General features: G+C 36.2%; 1 protein-coding gene across 23 annotated transcripts in view; it reads left to right on the top strand.

The window, feature by feature from the left end:
• The window catches only part of TAF2 (TATA-box binding protein associated factor 2), an 87383-nt gene that overhangs the window by 69408 nt on the left and 593 nt on the right, over positions 1–17382 (top strand). For 9 of the 23 annotated variants that reach the window (XR_011543499.1, XR_011543495.1, XR_011543493.1 and 6 more), the window contains 2 exons: positions 435–557; positions 9837–11284. Coding sequence is in view for 14 of the 23 variants with exons in the window: in XM_070631952.1 (XP_070488053.1) it covers positions 435–557; positions 9837–10099 (386 nt within the window). In the remaining 9 variants the exon portion in view is untranslated. Of the gene's footprint in view, positions 1–434; positions 558–3397; positions 3556–9806; positions 11285–17382 lie in introns of those variants that run through there. The other 14 variants (XR_011543500.1, XM_070631950.1, XM_070631946.1 and 11 more) reach the window with 6 other exon arrangements.

The following is a 17382-nucleotide window of genomic DNA, read 5'->3' as shown; positions in this document are numbered from 1 at the left end:
AAAACATTTCCTGTTTTAAATATATGAATTATTTTGATCTATTTTTTTAGTAAGTATTATAGTAGAACTTATTAGCAAATTTTGGAGGGAGCCAGTAGACTTTACTGTATGCAAAGTTCCACATAAATAATTAAAAACATGAAATGGTTTCTGCCTCAGAATGTGGAATCTAATTATATGTTCAGCAAGCCAGTCACACTTACTATCTTACTTGAGTGTGTATTATTCTCAGGCTTAAGCATATAGGAACCATGATGAAGAATTAAATCAAATGAAATCCTCAGTAGTTTTAAAAATAGTGCTTTTTTCATTATTACAATTTTACTGTTGAACTGCTTCTAGTTTTAAAGTTGACTTATAAAAACCTGTTAGGCTTTTTTCTTTTATAAGGGAGCAAAGAACTAAATCCCTCTTTTTCCTCTTTGGCATTTTAGGGCTCTCTAAATATCGGCCCACCAGCTCCCGATCTGCTTTAATACCTCAGCACTCATCAGGCTGTGATGGCACACCCACCACAAAACCCCAGTGGAGTATGGAACTTGCACGGAAAGGAACAGGTGAAAATTACTATTATTTTATTCAGGAACAAATCTATAAAGTTCTTTATCAGTTTAAAAAGAATACATTAAAAACACAGTTCTACGGGCCCACCTGGTGGTGTAATGGTTAAGTTCACATACTCCGCTTTGGCAGCCTGGGGTTCACAGGTTCAGATCCCAGGCGTGGACCTATGCACTGCTTATCAAGCCATGCTGTGGCTGGTGTCCCACATATAAAAAATGGAGGAAGCTGGGCACAGATGTTAGCTCAGGGCCAATCTTCCTCAGCAAAAAGGAGGATTGGCAGTGGCTGTTAGCCGAGGGCTGATCTTCCTCAAAAAAAAAAAATAAAGTAATAGTTCTGAGAACTTGCTTTTCTTGCAACACATTGTCTTTATACAACTTAACATAAAGACTCCTTTTAACTAGACTTTTTACTATTTCAAAAGTAATTTAATCCTAATATATAAAACTTGGAAATAACAGAAAAGTGGAAAGGAGGGAAGACAAAAAAGTCACCTCTCATTGTGCCATTTAAAGATACCCATTATATTAATATTTTGCTCTTTCCTTGCAGTGCTTTTTCTAAGAATATTATAATATGAAAAATGCCAACTTCAGTAGAAACCATCAAATCTGTGCCTTTATACTCTGGCCCGCCCCTTGGTGTAGTAGCTAAGTTTGGTGCACTCCACTTTGGTGGCCCAAGTTCATGGGTTCGGATCCTTGGCGCAGACCTACACCACTCATCAGCCACACCATGGCGGCAACTCACATGCAAAGTATAGGAAAATTGGCACAGATGTTAGCTCAGGGCCAATCTTCCTCAAAATAAATAAATAAATAAATAAATAAGTCTATGCCTTTATACTTTTATAAAATGCAAAAATCAACCATTTATTTCTCCTCTCCTCCTCTCCCTGAAAGTTGTACAATTGGTCCTTCCTGGTCAATCATGAAGCTTTGATGCTATACCTGGAAAACTAACATGTTCTGTATTTTAAGTTATTTTGTGCTAATTGGGCTTAAGTTTATGAAAGTTAATTCAGTTCAGATGTGTTTGTTACCTCTTCTATTTTGCATTTTCTTCTGTTTACTTTGTTCTGTTGCTTACAAGAGAAGATTATAATCCAAATAAAAAGTAAACATTCAATGCTGATGAATGAAGATTCAGTCTTTGAGTTTTGGAGGAACAGGGAGTGAAAAACAAGGTACATGAGCAAAATCATTTTAAAGAATAGTTTTTCCAAAAGTCATTAGTCAGGCTTTAAAATTCAAACTGATGGATTTTGCTTATATAAACCATGTTTTTATGATATAAACAGAAGAGTAACTGTTTATTGATTTGAAGAGCTTAGAGATCAGCTGTGATTAATAGGAGACTTCAAACAAAAGCAATACCTCAAAGTATTTTGGTATTGAGACCCCAGACTGTTGGTTGCTTATATCTCTTTGTGTAGTGTGTATGCATTTGTTATAATAGTTTCACGTAAAACATATGTCAGAGGGAAATCAGCTGGAAAGTTTAGCACTTAACTTTGATAAGTGAATTTTGACATTTCTTGGCCCTTGCCAGTTTTGTGTTCTCTTGGTTTTGGTTTTGGTGTAATTTTGCTTTATTATTATTACACTTATTAAAATTTTACTAGACATGAAAACTTCTCTGTATTTTTTGACATTACAAAGCTTAGAGTGTTTCACACCTCTTGATATAGTTTGAGAGTGATGCTTCTGCTCACCTTCCATGCCTTTAAAAACAATACATTTTATCTGAATTCCAGCAGTCAAATAAATACCTGTTCTAGAAAAGAATCTGAATATATTTGTTTGGTTTTTCTTAGTGATATGGCACAGTAACCTGTGTAGAAGCAAATCTTAATGCCTTTTTGTGCCCAACAATATACCTTTGTATCATTGTTTCATATTGCTTTAAAAAATATGTTTTTACTTTTTTTGGAATCTCTCTACAGTCTTATAGTTCTCACGGCATCGGATGGGAAGACTGGGGAGAGGATGTAGGGCTCTGATGGGAATAGAAAAGCCTTACAATTTTAGCTTTGATTGTTATCAGTGTAGGACCCTTTTATGTCATGATGTAAAATCAGCTGGTAATATACTAGCATATTATATGGACTGATCTGTAAAACTTAATTTTGAATATATTCTTTAATGTGCCCTTGTAATTTCTTTTCAATATGTTTATGCTATTCAGGACCCTGTGCCTACTGAGCAAGTCTTAAAATTCAACAGTGATTTTAAAATTTAGAAAACCTTCATTTTTCAAATGGTAGTGTTCTGAAAGTTTATTTATACATGTATTTATTTTGGAATTCGAAATGCAGTTTTCCCGTTTCTGAGAGAAGAGGCACTTAGAGCTCCATCTTTTGGAATGTCAGAAGCACAACTTTAACCTAACTCAAGTAAAGCTGGCAGTAAAACGGGAACTTCTTCTCTTCCTGCCTCCCAGCAGAAGCTGGGGGTCTTCTACTGTGGTGGCTCTCTTGGCCTGGGGTTCAGAGTTGGCAGTTCAGGAGCAAAGTCGTAAATAGTGGTAAGGGAAGCTGTGACCTCTCTTAAGTCTCCAGGGATTCTAGGTTAAAATTTACAGATGGGTTTTTGGGGCCTTATTCAGCTCATCCAACTGAGGGATCTTTTATTTGGTCTCTAAAAGGTTTACAAAAATTTTTGAAGTAGTTGACTAAAAATGAAGAGATTACACATAAAAATCTGAATTTCCAACTCCTACTGAAATGGAGTTAACTGAGAGGCCCTCTTAGACAGGGATGTGCTTTCCATTTCTTTGGTTTCTCTGGTGTTGCACCTGGTAGTCTGCTTACTTGTTTATGCTGTCTTCTTAGGTCCAAGGCTTGTGAGTTTGGGACTCCTACTTCCTTTATTCATGAGCTGAGATGAAGTCTGAGATGTCTCCCTTAGAGCCAGCAAGCCAGATGATACTTGAGAACTGGAATGTGTTGCAGACTCATCTGGGAGGGATGGAAAAGTAATGGGGGTTTAGGTAAGATAAAGAAGGGAATGGAAACTGTTAAGTAGAGGACAGGTCATGGTTTACTTTTTAACTTTTTTGCCCCCAATTTTCTTTTTCCTTGCATATGATAGAAGAATGTTTTAGGGTGGGGATGATATTTATATGGTATGTTAAGCCATTTGGGGTAAGAAAGAATAAGTGGCAGGGGTATTTTCCTTCACTACGTTACTGTTTCTGTCCCCTTTCCTGAGATAAGGAAGGGAATAGGGAGAAAGGGCAGTATGGTTCCCATGGTGATGGATTGAGCACACTGTGTCTTCTCCTCTGCCACCACTGCAGCTCCCTCTCCTCCACTCTGAAGGCCAAGGTAGCTGGTCTGTCTCCCAAGTTGCTGCAGGGGTTGCAGTGGTAAGAGAAAGGAGGAGTGACAGGAACAGGAGCAGAGGGAAATCCCTAGTGGTTTTTGTGGGGAAGAAAAGAAGGAAAGTTCCTGCAGTTGCCTACTAGGGCTGTGTTATGTAATGCCTCCTTGCATAAGTCAGAAAAGCCCTTTTCTGGTGCATGAAATCCTTTAAAAAATAAAACTTGAGAGCCCTAGAGTTCTTTCTTTTGAAACTCTAATATGAAAAACAGACTTAGATTTTTTTTCTTAAATTATAATAATTCAACATTTTATTTTTAACAGTCATCTAAAGAATCCAAAGAACAGACTTGACACTTTTCCTAATAGAAACTCCAGATTTTGTGTTAAATTTAAACATACACCTAATGCAAATGAATTTAGTAGAACTAGCAGGTTGTTCACTGTTATCAGCACTTTTATCCGAGGGCTGAAAAGCTTCCACATTAGGCTTATATTAAGTACCTCTTTCTGTTTATGTTATATTTGTTAAATTGACTGCAACTAATCATTAACCATGATACATTGTACTAGGTCTCTAGGAAAGATTTTATGTTAGGTAGAATGACAAAACTGAACCTTGTTTTATTCTTTCTATATAACATGAAATAGGGAAATCATAATATTGTGAATTATATGTATCTTTTTTTTCTGATATATCTGCTATCTACAATAGAGACATATATTTTATGTTACTAAAGGGGCTTTAGCTTAAAAAACTGAGTGGTGCCTAACCTTGGGTGAACCTCAAGTTCCCAGTTATCTTGTAAACCCCTGAAATAGTATGTGAAATTGTGTGTGTAAATGTTTGTTTCAGGGCGATGGTAATATGTACATTTTTCTCATTAGAGATTCTATAGATGACTTTATTATGCCAGTGTGAAAGTAAACTCGTGTGTCCCACATCTGACTATTAATACTATTCCACATGGAAAGGAAATTGTACTTTCTTATCACCTTGCATTAGACCTAGTAAAAATTATTCAGGAAAGGTAGAAGACTAAGCAAGCAAAAAATGCATATTGTGTAAGAAAACTTAAGAGCTGAAGGTTGGTGGTGATAGAGTAAAATTATGTTTTATCAGATGTGCTGTTGTTACAAATAATATTCTAATGAATATTTTTGTACATATGTCTTTGCACATATGCATGAGCACATTTATGGGGTAAACTTCTAGAAATGAACTTTCTAAATCAAAGAATATGGGCATTTAACATTTTCACGGATAGTGCCAAATTGCCTTAACTTCTCCTTTTTAAAAAACACTGTTGTAAAACTGGGAAGCAGGTAGACTAGTGTAATGAACCTCCATGTATCCATTACTCAGCTTCAACAATGATCAGCTTATGATCAGTCTTGTTTAATCTGTACCTTTACCCATTATTATTTCAACTCTTCTGAATTATTTTGAAACAGTTTTTTAAAATATAAGAATATTACTGTGGCTATGACTTTTTAAAGCCTGTACCTTTTGGAGATACATACTAAATTATTTATGAATAAAATGATACGAGGGATTTAAGTTTTTTCGTATCATAAATATCCAGTCACTGTTTAAATTCCAGTTGACTCACATATGCCATTATTTTTATTTTTATTTATTTGAATCAGTCTCTACATAAGGTCTACAGATTGCAGTTGGCTGATATATCCTTTACATCTTTTTAAATTTAAAATTTACAGTCCATCTTTTTTTTCTCTTTTTTTCCCTTTTACGATGTATTTGTTAAACTAGGGTTTTGATCTGTAGTTTTCAAGTCTGTATTTTGCTAATTGTATACCTGTGGTGTAATTAACATGTTAAGAGTCCTCTGCATTTCCTGGAAATTTGTAATTGTATCTAGAAGCTTAATTGGATTCAGATTTATAGATGGTGATGTGTTCTTCCATCTGGAAGCATACAATGTCTGGTTGACTCTTTTTTATGAGGTTAGCCTCTAAGATGTTCAAGGCCTAGATCCATTAATTCATTAAGGATTGCAAGATGGTGATATTCTAATTCATCTTTCCATTTTTATTTATAAGTTGGATTATTTCTATAAAGCTAATTCCCCCTCATCTACTGTTATCCAGTGGTATAGATCATATAGGAAAGGAAAGATAAAGGCTTGATTCTCTATGTTTAATAATTTTTAAAATAATGAGCTGGCTAACTAGCACCCTCCAATGGTGATCAGTTCCAGTCTATTACAGTTATCTTTATCAATATTCAAATTGTTCCATCTTTGGACAGTGAGAACCTCTTAAGTTGACTCTTGAGTCTGTTGAGAAAACTTTATCTTCCTTGCTATTGTACCAGATTTTTCATGCTCATCTTGTAAATATTCTACCCAGAACTGGAATCAGCCATTTGTCCTAGGACCCTGGTTCTTAACACCTTTATCCTTGGATCTAGCTAATCCATTGTCTTCTTAACAGAATTCATACAAATCAAGAGAAATGTAAGATTTATAATCAGTATTCTTTAATGCAAAATATAAGGCCACTAGGAAAGGGATTGAATTTACTTTTTTAGTGGTTATAAGTATTCTTTGGAAAAGAGTACACCCAAGTACTCTCAGTTGTCCATTTGGCAGTTGCCTCTGCTGGGAGGTACAGTTTCCAATATAATTATTGGCTTTTCTGCAATCCAAGTAGCTTGGCAGATGTTCAGGATTAGATGGTGAAACTTCTGTCAGTGCAGAAGAGGACCTCAGACTCCCAGTAGTGCAGACAGCCTATTGGAAAGCCTCAGTCTATTGATGTAGACTGACTAAATAATGAGATAGGAGTTCAAGGAATTTGTTTGTGAAGCTTTAAAGTCTTTTATTACTTCTCCCCATCACTTGGCTATGGATTCTGTTAGGTATGGACCTGTTTTCCCATATTTATAAAATAAAGAACATATTCATGTAATTCATTTAAAATCTAAATTAAAATCATATAGTGGCATATTTGACTGATACTATAAATCAGTTATCTCTCAAAATTTTTCTTTTTCTGAAAAATATCTGTGTACCAGTTATTGTAAAAGATACAGACCCCCAAACTTCTATGTATAATCTATTTAGCTTTTGCATTATTAGTGTTAGCTTTACCAAAAAATCATGAATATAAGAAGTATAATTTTGTAGCAGTAAAATGTGAATAATCTGTGAGAACAGGGACTTTGTCCGACTTGTTCACTTGTTCTAAATATTGGAACAGTGCCTGACAGAAAGGAAGTACAGTAGTCAATCAATACTAGTTGAATGAATGATCTATAATATTTCTGTGCTTTATCCATCTCCCTTTAAAATCGGTGATCTTCAGATTGCATTTACTTGAACTGAGTTCACCTGACATCCTATTTAAAAAGAAACACAGCAGTTAATATAATTCTGTTATATTAATCAATTCATTTATTTAGCAAGCTTTGGCAGGGGTGGGGAGTGGGAGTGTAGGGGATGCTACGACTGTGTGATACACTGGGATACAAAGGTGAAAAGGACAAACTCTCTGTCCTTAAAAAGCTATGAGTCTAATGAAAAAGACCCAAGGATCTAGAGAAGTGCTGCAGTGTGCACCATGCTACCTGCAGATGGGCAGGGTGGTTAAGAGCACAGACTTTGGAGTCAGGCCTTTTGGTTTTATAGCTCCGATCTGCCAGTACCACCTTGGGCCAGACACTTAATTTCTCTGTGCCTTAATTTCCTCATCTGTATTACGTTGTGGGAACATGAAAGAACAATTCTTTGGGGCAGTTTGGGGAAAACTTCCCAAAGAAATGACATTCGAGCTGAGTTTTAAATTATTGAAGACCCTAAAATGTTTTTTCTTCCCCTTTCCCCTCCTTTAGCTTCCAATTTAAACAGTACTTCCTCGGAAAAGGTTGCCTCTGATCCCCCCCTCAACTAATTTAAGTCTCCTGTTGTGCTCTGGTTTCACACTCTGTTTTGTCTTTTTATTACTCGGATGTGCTTATTCAATTTCTTTCTTCTTTACTAGTTTGTAAGCTCCAGGAGGACTGAGATCTGTCCAGTTCATCACTGTTTTTCCCAATTCCCGTGTAGTTCCTGCTACTTGTTAAAAAAATGTGTGAGTCAGACAAGAAATAAGGGAAGGGCATTCCAAGCATGGGGAAAGCATTTATAAATACAGTTACAAAATGGCTAGCCTAGAGTGTATAGAAAGGAATACGGGAAGATTATCGCTGGAAAGGTAAGTTCAGGACACATTGTAAGCTGTCATTAAAATTAGTGCTAACAGTGATTTTTAGAAAACTTCCTTGGTGATCCCCGTTTTGGTAAAACCCATGGTTTGGATCAAAATTAGTGCTGAGAATTTACTTTTTAAAAAAGAAAAGAAACCACTGCATTGAAGTTCATTTTAGTGAAAAGCCTGATCTTTTAGCTAGTTTGGATTGAAAATACATATATTTTCACAAACTACTGAAGTCTAAGGAGTTTGGCTTTTATTTTGTTGGTAGAACTAACTGAGTTTTTAAGCAGATAATTATGATCAGTTTTGTTTTTGGAAGATCATTGTGCAGCAGGGTCTCCCACCTTGAACACTATTGAGATTTTGAGCGTGAGAATTCCTTGCTGTTAGGGGGGCTGTCCTGTTTGTTATATGATGTTTGACAGCATCCCTAGTCTCTACCCACAGGATACCATTCACACTTCTTCCCCCTAGCCCACCCCAGTTGTGACAACAAAAATGTCTCTAGACATTGCAAATAACCCCTGGGGGCAAAAATCATCCCTGGTTGAGAAGCACTGCTATGCAGCCATGTAAAGTGTGGATTCGAGGATAGGACGCTTCAGGCAAAGAAACCCGTTAACAGGAGACTAGTACTGTAATCCAGATGAGGTGAGGTGGTCTGAAGTAACACAGTCACAGACAGGATAGGGAGGTGGATTTATGAGATACTTGTAAGTGAGAATTAATAAGATTTGATAACCAACTAGATGTAGAAGAGAGGGGATCTGAGATGATTCTTACGCTTTTTTCTTGTTGGCTGCATGTAAAGCAGTACCGTTAACCTACAGCAATCCTGAGAGAATTGTTTCTCAGGGTATGGCTCGAAGATTATAGGGTCTGGAGGAAGCAAGAAATTCTTGTACACTAGAGTCTGAGAACTACTCTTATAAATTCCTAGACTGATAGAATGTTAGAAATGGAAAGAACCTTCAAAGACATTCATCCCTGTTTTAGATGAGATAAAGAGAGAAAATAATGCTGAAGGTTAACAGCAGAACCTCTGCTAGAGCACAGGTCTCCTAATTTTCAGCTGCTTTTTTCTTAATGATACTGCTTTGTCTTTAAGTAAAGACATTCCCTTTATAGACTCCCCACCTTTTCTGGATTTCTTAAGCTCTGTATACTGAATCTATTTCAAGAGTTCACCTTTGCCTATCTGTTCCCAGAAATTGTCTTAAAGAATTACAGAAGTTTGGGTTTTTGCTGAGATACATTATCAGTAACTAGTGTAGCATGTTTGTGTACAAATGGTTCTCCAGATGGCACAAATAAAGTACTGCCATTTCCCCCCCTAATACTTCAGAGCAAAGGTGTAGTTGAAGGAGCTGTTTTATTGGCCAGTGTGGGTCTTAACCAATAATGTACACATATGTAATTGTTACTGTCTCTCCTAATACTTTAAAATAATTGGTTTTTAGAAGATGGCTTGGTAACACACTGGTATATGTCACAATTTTATAGACTATAAGGAATTGAAATATTCAATTTCCTGGCCACAGTGTTGAAAACTTATCTGTGTATAACTAATTGGATGTCTTATTTAGATACTTCTCCCATTCCTAATTATTCCCATGGAAGAGATAAACACTTAGAAATCTTTCTTTCCTATACTGTCGTCAGCTCTCTCTTACTTTCATTTCACTTTCCTTGTTATCAACAGGAATTCATTTGGGTGTTTTTAATCTTGAAGGTAAAGAACAATCACCTTTGGAGATGAGTATGCATCCAGTTTCAACAGCTCCGCTCTCAGTGTTTACTAAGGAATCTACGTCCTCCAAACACAGTGACCACCATCACCACCATCACCACGAGCACAAGAAAAAGAAGAAGAAGCACAAACATAAGCATAAGCACAAGCATAAGCATGATAGTAAAGAAAAGGACAAGGAGCCTTTCACTTTCTCCAGCCCAGCCAGTGGCAGGTCTATTCGTTCTCCTTCTCTTTCAGACTGAGAAGGAGACAAAGGAGACCTTCCCCTCAGTGTCCAGAAGAATATATATGACTAAAGCTTTGTCCTCTGTAAAGAATGATAAAAGGGAAAAAAAAAAAAAGAAGTTGCCTCTCATAAAAATTGAGAATCCATTTAAGTTCTAAACATTTGGTTTATATTGTTTATACAATTGAGATCTAATTAGGAAAATGTGTTTTATAGTTCTGAATAAACCATTTCATCACACACACGCACACACACACACACGCACACCCCCAAACCTCTTTTCGTAAATGTCCTCATATCCACTGACAGTCCCCATTCACATCTTGGTCTCCATGTGTTCTGCCAAAGTCAATTGTGTTCTAAAGCCTTTGATGGATGTTATGGGGCAAAGTTGTGTTTTAAATAGAAGCTACTGCCAAATATGTGGTGAAACCACTATTTCCAATGAAATATTGTATAACACCATTTGGAACTACTGAAAAATCAGACAGGCTTTTCCATAGAATGCTCTCTCTTGCGTGGTTTTTTTGTGTTAATCATAGAAACTAAGCATCAGAATTAATGAACAAAGAATACACGATATTTTCTTTGGCCCTAAAATACTGGCATTTTCAGAAGCAACTCTTTAAAAACAAAATTGAATAACTTTTTTGATGGCACAATTGGCAATTATAATGTAATTTAATAGGATTATCAAATCCACAATTTTCAAATCAAGATATTTAAATTATAAATTCTTTTTTCATTAAGTATGAGTGAATATGATCGTATGTAGAATATGTTTGCTAAATGTGGACAGTTTGTACACCCAACACATATTCTAAAATATTTCTATGTATCTCAAAGTATGGTACCTTAAAAAGGTGTTTATATACTGTTTATTAACTTGGACATAGACAGTTCAGCCCTCATGTGAGTATTCCAGAAGCATTTAAAAACATATGAAACATTTTGTTTCATACTTCAATAGTTTGTATGTTTGTGTGTTTTTATTTTTATTTCTAAATTTACTGTGTGCTTTATTGTTTGTTTAAAAATGTTTTTCATCCCTGTTCTATTTTTATCATTTCCCTTATCATTAGAAAGTTAGACAAAATACTTCTTCCCAGAATAGGTATTTCAAAGGGATCCCATAATGTTGGACTTTTAAATATACTTTTAGTTGCATTTAAATTGTTTAATAAATAACTTTTTAAATTGATCATTCTGCCTTTGTATCTTTTTAAATCTTTCGTTACCTTTCTCTCTGTGTGGGTATGTAATATACCTATCTACAAAGTTTGCAGAGAGCTTTGTGGATTCGTGGGATTTGAGCTGCCCTGTTAGGAAGAATGATTTCAGTAGGCAGAGGTGGGGTAAAGTTGTCTCAGCAGAGGAAACAGTATTTTCAAAAGCATGGAGGAAAGCAAGAGCATGTTCAGGAATTACAAAGCAGTGCAGTTGGCCTGCAGTGTAAGTGCAAAGGGACTGTGATTAGATGTTGAAGGGCCTAAACGGCAATTATTTAAAGATTCCAATTAATTGAGTGTTGGCCTACTGAAATTATTTTTGGAAAATGGCATATTTTATATTGGAGTATACAGTGATACCATATATAGAATTCCCAACTTTGAAAATCGTAAGGATGTATTTCAAAATAACTATTAGTGTTGTAGGGAGACAGTGACAAATAATAGCTACCTAAGTCTCCTCAGTTTCCTTCTGCAGAGACAGTCACTGTTGCCACTATTGCATGTGTCTTTCCAGAGCTGCTCTAAACATATATCAATACAATATATACTTTTTTTTAGCAAATGATACCTGCAGAAGTTATTCTTTATTTTTGTATAGTTTATCTTTTATGACTACCACATTTTGTGTCATAACAACAAAGGTCTTCCTTATTCCGTGATTATAGAAGAACGCTCCCATTTTTCCTATTGGTTTTAAAGTTTTATGTTTCAGGTTTATATCCTTTATCCAACTAGTATCCATCTCGAACTTACTTTGATAGAAGGCAGGAGGTAGGGATCAACTTTTTTGTTCCCCCTCCGCAATGCTACCCAACACCATGTATTTAAAACTCCATCTTTCTTTCTAGATTTCAAGTGTTATATACTAAATTCCCTTATATGTTTGCATCCATTTCTGGTCTTAATAGCTGGTTTCGTGGATCTGTGTACTCATCTGCCAGCACCACACTGTTTAGATGATTGTAGCACTATGGTGTGTTTTGCTATGGTAGAGCCAATCTCCCCTCATTACTTTTATTTTTCAGAATTTTTTGGCTATTCTTGTGGGTTATTTTCTTTTTGTGGTTGGCTTATTAGTTTATACACAGTAAAATTCACTCTTTGTGGTGTACATTTCCATGGGTTTTGACAGATGCTTGGACTTGTGTATCCAACTACCACAGTTCCATCACTCCAAAATTCCCTCAGGCTACCCCTTTGTAGTAGACTCCCTCCACCCAACCTCTGGCTGCCACTGATCGATTCTCCATCCCTATAATTTTGCCTTTTTGTGGGTTTATTTTTCAGTATAAATATTAGAATCAGTCTCTCTAGCCTCCTCCTGAAGTTATTTTTGCTGTTGGTTATGTGTTAAATCAAGAGTTAACTTAGAATTGATATCTTGATGTTGATGATTCCTATTAGAGATGTCAATGTTAGTATCTGTTAATATAGTACTTCTTTTTAACATGATTACAAGGTAGTTTATTTTATTGTTTGGTATTCCATAAGCAGTGTCTTTTCATTATAAGGTTGCTATTCCTTTATGCTAATTTTGTGCTTAGCTACTGCATTAATCAGGGTTCTCCAGAGAAACTGAACTTGTATCTATATAGGTTTGTTATAAAGTATTGACTCACATGATTATGGAGGCTGAGAAGTTCTACAGTCTGCTGTCTGTAAGTCAGAGACCCAGGAAAGCCGGTGCATAGTCCAAAGGTCTGTGAGCAAGAGTGCCAATTGCATAGATTCTGGTCTGCGTTTGAAGGCCCGAGGACCAAGATTGTGAGGGTGGGAGAAGATTGCTAAAATAGTGCAAATAGTGTAAATACCAGCATAACAGTGAAAGTTATGCGTATGCAATAGAATTTTCCAAAATTACAAGAACTCTTCCTTAGGTTTTCACAGATGTAACAGGAAAAGCTTCCATGGTGAAGTAAGTTTGGGAAAAGATTGTATTAAACAGGTTTCTTTACTGCAGGAACTTGTGATACTGATGGTCACAGTGAAACTCAAAGAGGGAATATGCAGTTTCTCAATTGTATCCAGTTATAAAATCCTCATTTTCTTATATCATCTAATTGGAGATTTACCCCCCAAAACTTTTTTAAGGCCACTTCCTCAGTGTTTTCTTTAGAAGAAATTCTTTTCTGTTTCTCCTCATAAGTTTTACAATTTTCAACCTTTGGTCTTTGTCCTTGCGCCCTTTGACCTCTCTCCAAATATTCCTCCATTAAGTGCATACGTTTTCTTCTAAAATCACAAGGTGAGGAAAATAAATTTTTATATCTTTCCAAGAAGTATATATCTACAAGTGTATCTCTACAAGAAATAATGTATGTTTTAGAAATGAACAAAATGTACTCATAGCTTAGAAGGATTACAATTCTATTAGTAAATTTTCCTTAACAAGTATTTCCATATATTCTTCACCCAGTTTTCCCTATTGTTAACATCTTATGTTACCATAATACAGTCATGTGCTGTGTAATGACTTTTTGGTCAAGAATAGACCGCATATATGACGGTGGTCCTGTAGGATTAGTACAATGAAAACCCTCTGAATAGCAGCAGAGCTTTGTCTCATATAGCGCCACAAGATGAAAAGATGCTGTAAAAAGACCTACAGATAGGGTTCCCCTCTGCTATACCCAGGGTCGCTAGGAATTGGAGTCAACAACAAAAATTTAATTCCAACAACAACCATATGAGGTAGGCATTATGATTATGGTGAAGAAAAAGGCATAGAAAAATTAAACCAAAGGTCATGCAGCTTGTAAGTGATAGCATTTGACTTCAAACCTAAGAGCTTGGCTCTATTTGTTGTCTCTTAGATTTGCACTATCCAATGTAGTAGCCACTAGTCACAGTGGCTATTTAAATTTAAAGTATATTTAAAAAATAACAATTTAGTTTCTTAGCTGCACTAGCTGCATTTCAAGTTTTCAGTAGCCATCTGTGGCTAGTGGCTACCATGTTGGAGAGCACCAATCTAGAATATTTCCATCATCACAGTCTTTTGGACAGCACTGACTTAGACATTCGATCATGATTTATCTTGTAATGTGGTTTTGGAAGAGCTCGTGCTATGAAACAAGCGTTGGTTTACCTCTTTTTCAGTTGTTTGCTTGTGCTTGCACGATTGGTATTATCTTCAATCCAGTGATTGAAGATTGTAGTAATCTTTGAAAGATAGTTGTCTACTTTGGTGTTTGGTTTAGTTAAAACCAGATTCTATACCCTATAAACCCATTCTGGATGCGGATAAACTGAAATATGTCAAAATAGAGGAAAGAGTGAGGATACCACTGTCTCCATCCCGTTGAAACTGTGAAATACCTCACATATTGCCTGACACAGGATTCAAGTGAGAATCTCGATGTCAATTTATGTGTGGTTAGGAGGTTCTAATCTAGTCTCCTTCTGTCTCTTGCATGCTCCTTGGAGTACAGAAGCCCACTGCTTGGAAGGTTCTTCTAGATCTTTGTCCTTACGCTTTTGACTGTTTATCCTTCATCTTCAATGCCTTGCTTTTTAAATCATTGTTCCTCTGTCTTCCTCTTAGCAAAGGAATAAGCAAACCTCAGGGCTCAAGACCAGCAGGACTGTTGCTCAGCGGGGGAGCTGAAGTCTTAACAGGACACAGATGTTTACTATGTGGGATACGGGGCCAGAAGGAGACAATAAATGAAAGGATGAAAATAGGAGTTCTTCACAATTGCTTTCTTTGATTCTCTTAAGAAAAGTCCTGGTTGATTCTTTGACAAGATACAAATGCTTTCTTCTTAACGTTTCTTGCAGACACATTTTCTGCTTTTAGTGCCACATTTTCTGTTTGATTTACTATTTCACTAGAACTTTTCCTCCCATGCAATCATAAAATATTATGACATTTTAATTGAATTTATTTTATAATGTGATAGGGCCTGATATTTCTTTGTTATTGACATGCACGTGAGTTAACAAAATCAGGATAAATGTAACATCATTTGCAAATATTTTCCAAAGAGTTATATATATACATTGTTTTAAAGTGAATGATGTCAGGAAACTAGTTGACTTCATTGTCTCTTTAGGCTACGCTGTGCTTCTCAATGGGAGCACGATTGGGCAGTTGAGGTATTTTGTGTAGGACTGCCCCATACGTTACTGGACTATTATTTCTAATAGTAGCTCCCACTCATGAAGCGTCTACCATGAGCCTGGCACTGTGCCATGTACTTTATGCAGATTTTCTTGTTTCCTACTCATTGTACCATGTGAAACGAATGTCAGTATCCTCATTTTACAGATGAAGAAACCATTAAGTGCATAACATGTGATTAAAATTTATCATCCAATATTTACTAAGTATACATTCTATGTGCTAGGCACTGAGATAAGTTGATAAACAAGATAGACATGATATTTGCCCTCACTGAGCTTACGTTTAGTTTATACAGTTAAGTAAGTGGAGGCATCAAGATTTTAACCCAGATCTGTTATTTCTAGAACTGCCTCCTATTTCTACCACTGTGTCAACCCAAATTATCTTCCTGAAGAAAAATTTAGTCAGCTAAGTTAGTCATAATTGGTGAATTGTAAATATATTTAGAAGACATCCAGCACTCTGCAGAAACCTTTCCAGTCTTTCTCCTCTTCAGGGTTGCTGGAGTCCATGTGAGCAGCCCTTTCTAGAGTAGTGCCATGCACAGCCCGCGTGGCCATAAAGGAGCAAGAGTGCAGTCTCTGTCTGGGGTCCTTTCCCCTTTCCTAGAGAATGCTTTCCTGCCTAAAGGAGTTGGACCTTGCCTTGAGACTCTGCTAAAATACCTCCTTTGACACATGGGTTTTTCAGGCTCTAATCAACCAGCCTCCCTTGCTTCCTCCCTCTCTCCCTTCCTTTCACTCATGCATATGATATTTTTGAATGCTCACTATTTTTCCATGTTCTAGGACTATGATAATATCAAAAAGACAGTCCCTGTCCTCAAAGATCACACCACTCAGAACCAATCCTTTTATTCACTCCTTTTTCATTGTACATGCAACTCATATAGTGCTTGCATAGTTTATTAGGTGCTGTCATGTCCTTCAGTGCTTTTACTATGATGGCATTTGTTTGGAACATTGATTAGAGTAACACTGATATGCATTCACTTAAGTGACATTCTTATTTTGATTGGTGTGATAAGTTACAAGTTTGCATGCCAGCGTATAGGCTGATGTGCAGGGTTTTTGTACAAAGGAGAATTGCCTAAAGTATGTTATTTCATTTTCCTACCCTCAATCATCGAGAAGTAGGCTCTAAAGGGCTTTGTTTTTTCAACAAGGATGTCTAGTTGTCTATATCAGATATTCTATGTAATGTGCACATGGTAGATATTATAAATACAGCAGAGAAAGAAGAAAGGACACAGCAAATTGGGTGAGTCAAAAGACTGAACAATTTTATGTCTCAAGATAACCTTTTACCCCAAAAACATGTTATTTGTGTGTATGAAGCCCTTCCTGTTTGATTATGAGTCACCAAGGGCGGAGGTCATGTCATTATCCTGTTTATGATGTTTATTCTCCCTTAACCATCTAGTGCCACTGCAAGTTACTGTTGGCACTTAATATGGACTCTGTTTTCATTGAATTTAATATGAAAGCAGAAGGTGATTTTGTCAGCCAGAGAGTAAATAATATTGTGGTGAGATCATGGTTCTGGAAAACAGGAAACCTTGGTTCTATGTCCCAACTTTGAGAGGGTCTAGTGTTGTGACCTCGAATAAATCACTCAGCCTCACTGAGGCCAGTTTCCTTGAAAAATAAGACTGGATAAGATTGTCTCAAAGTTTCTTGCCCACTGCCAAACTCTTGTGATTATTTTGTTACCACTACACAGTACATATGTAGAGAAGGTTACACGTTGTGTAAGAAAATCTAGGTTATATAGGCCTTATTTCAGTTTTTAAGTAGAGACGGCCTTGATTGGTTTTATTTGAATTTTCGTAAAAGAACTTGTATTTCAGCCTCAGACTATCTGCATATGCTCAGAGCATATGCATAACACATTATGTAGTTAGATAGGTGAACATGGAAGTTTTCAATTAACTGTACACTG

The sequence above is a fragment of the Equus przewalskii genome, chromosome 8, assembly GCF_037783145.1.
Source record: "Equus przewalskii isolate Varuska chromosome 8, EquPr2, whole genome shotgun sequence".
NCBI classification, from domain to species: Eukaryota; Metazoa; Chordata; class Mammalia; order Perissodactyla; family Equidae; genus Equus; species Equus przewalskii.
Note: the sequence above shows the minus strand (reverse complement) of the source record. Positions and strands in the feature narration are given on the sequence as shown.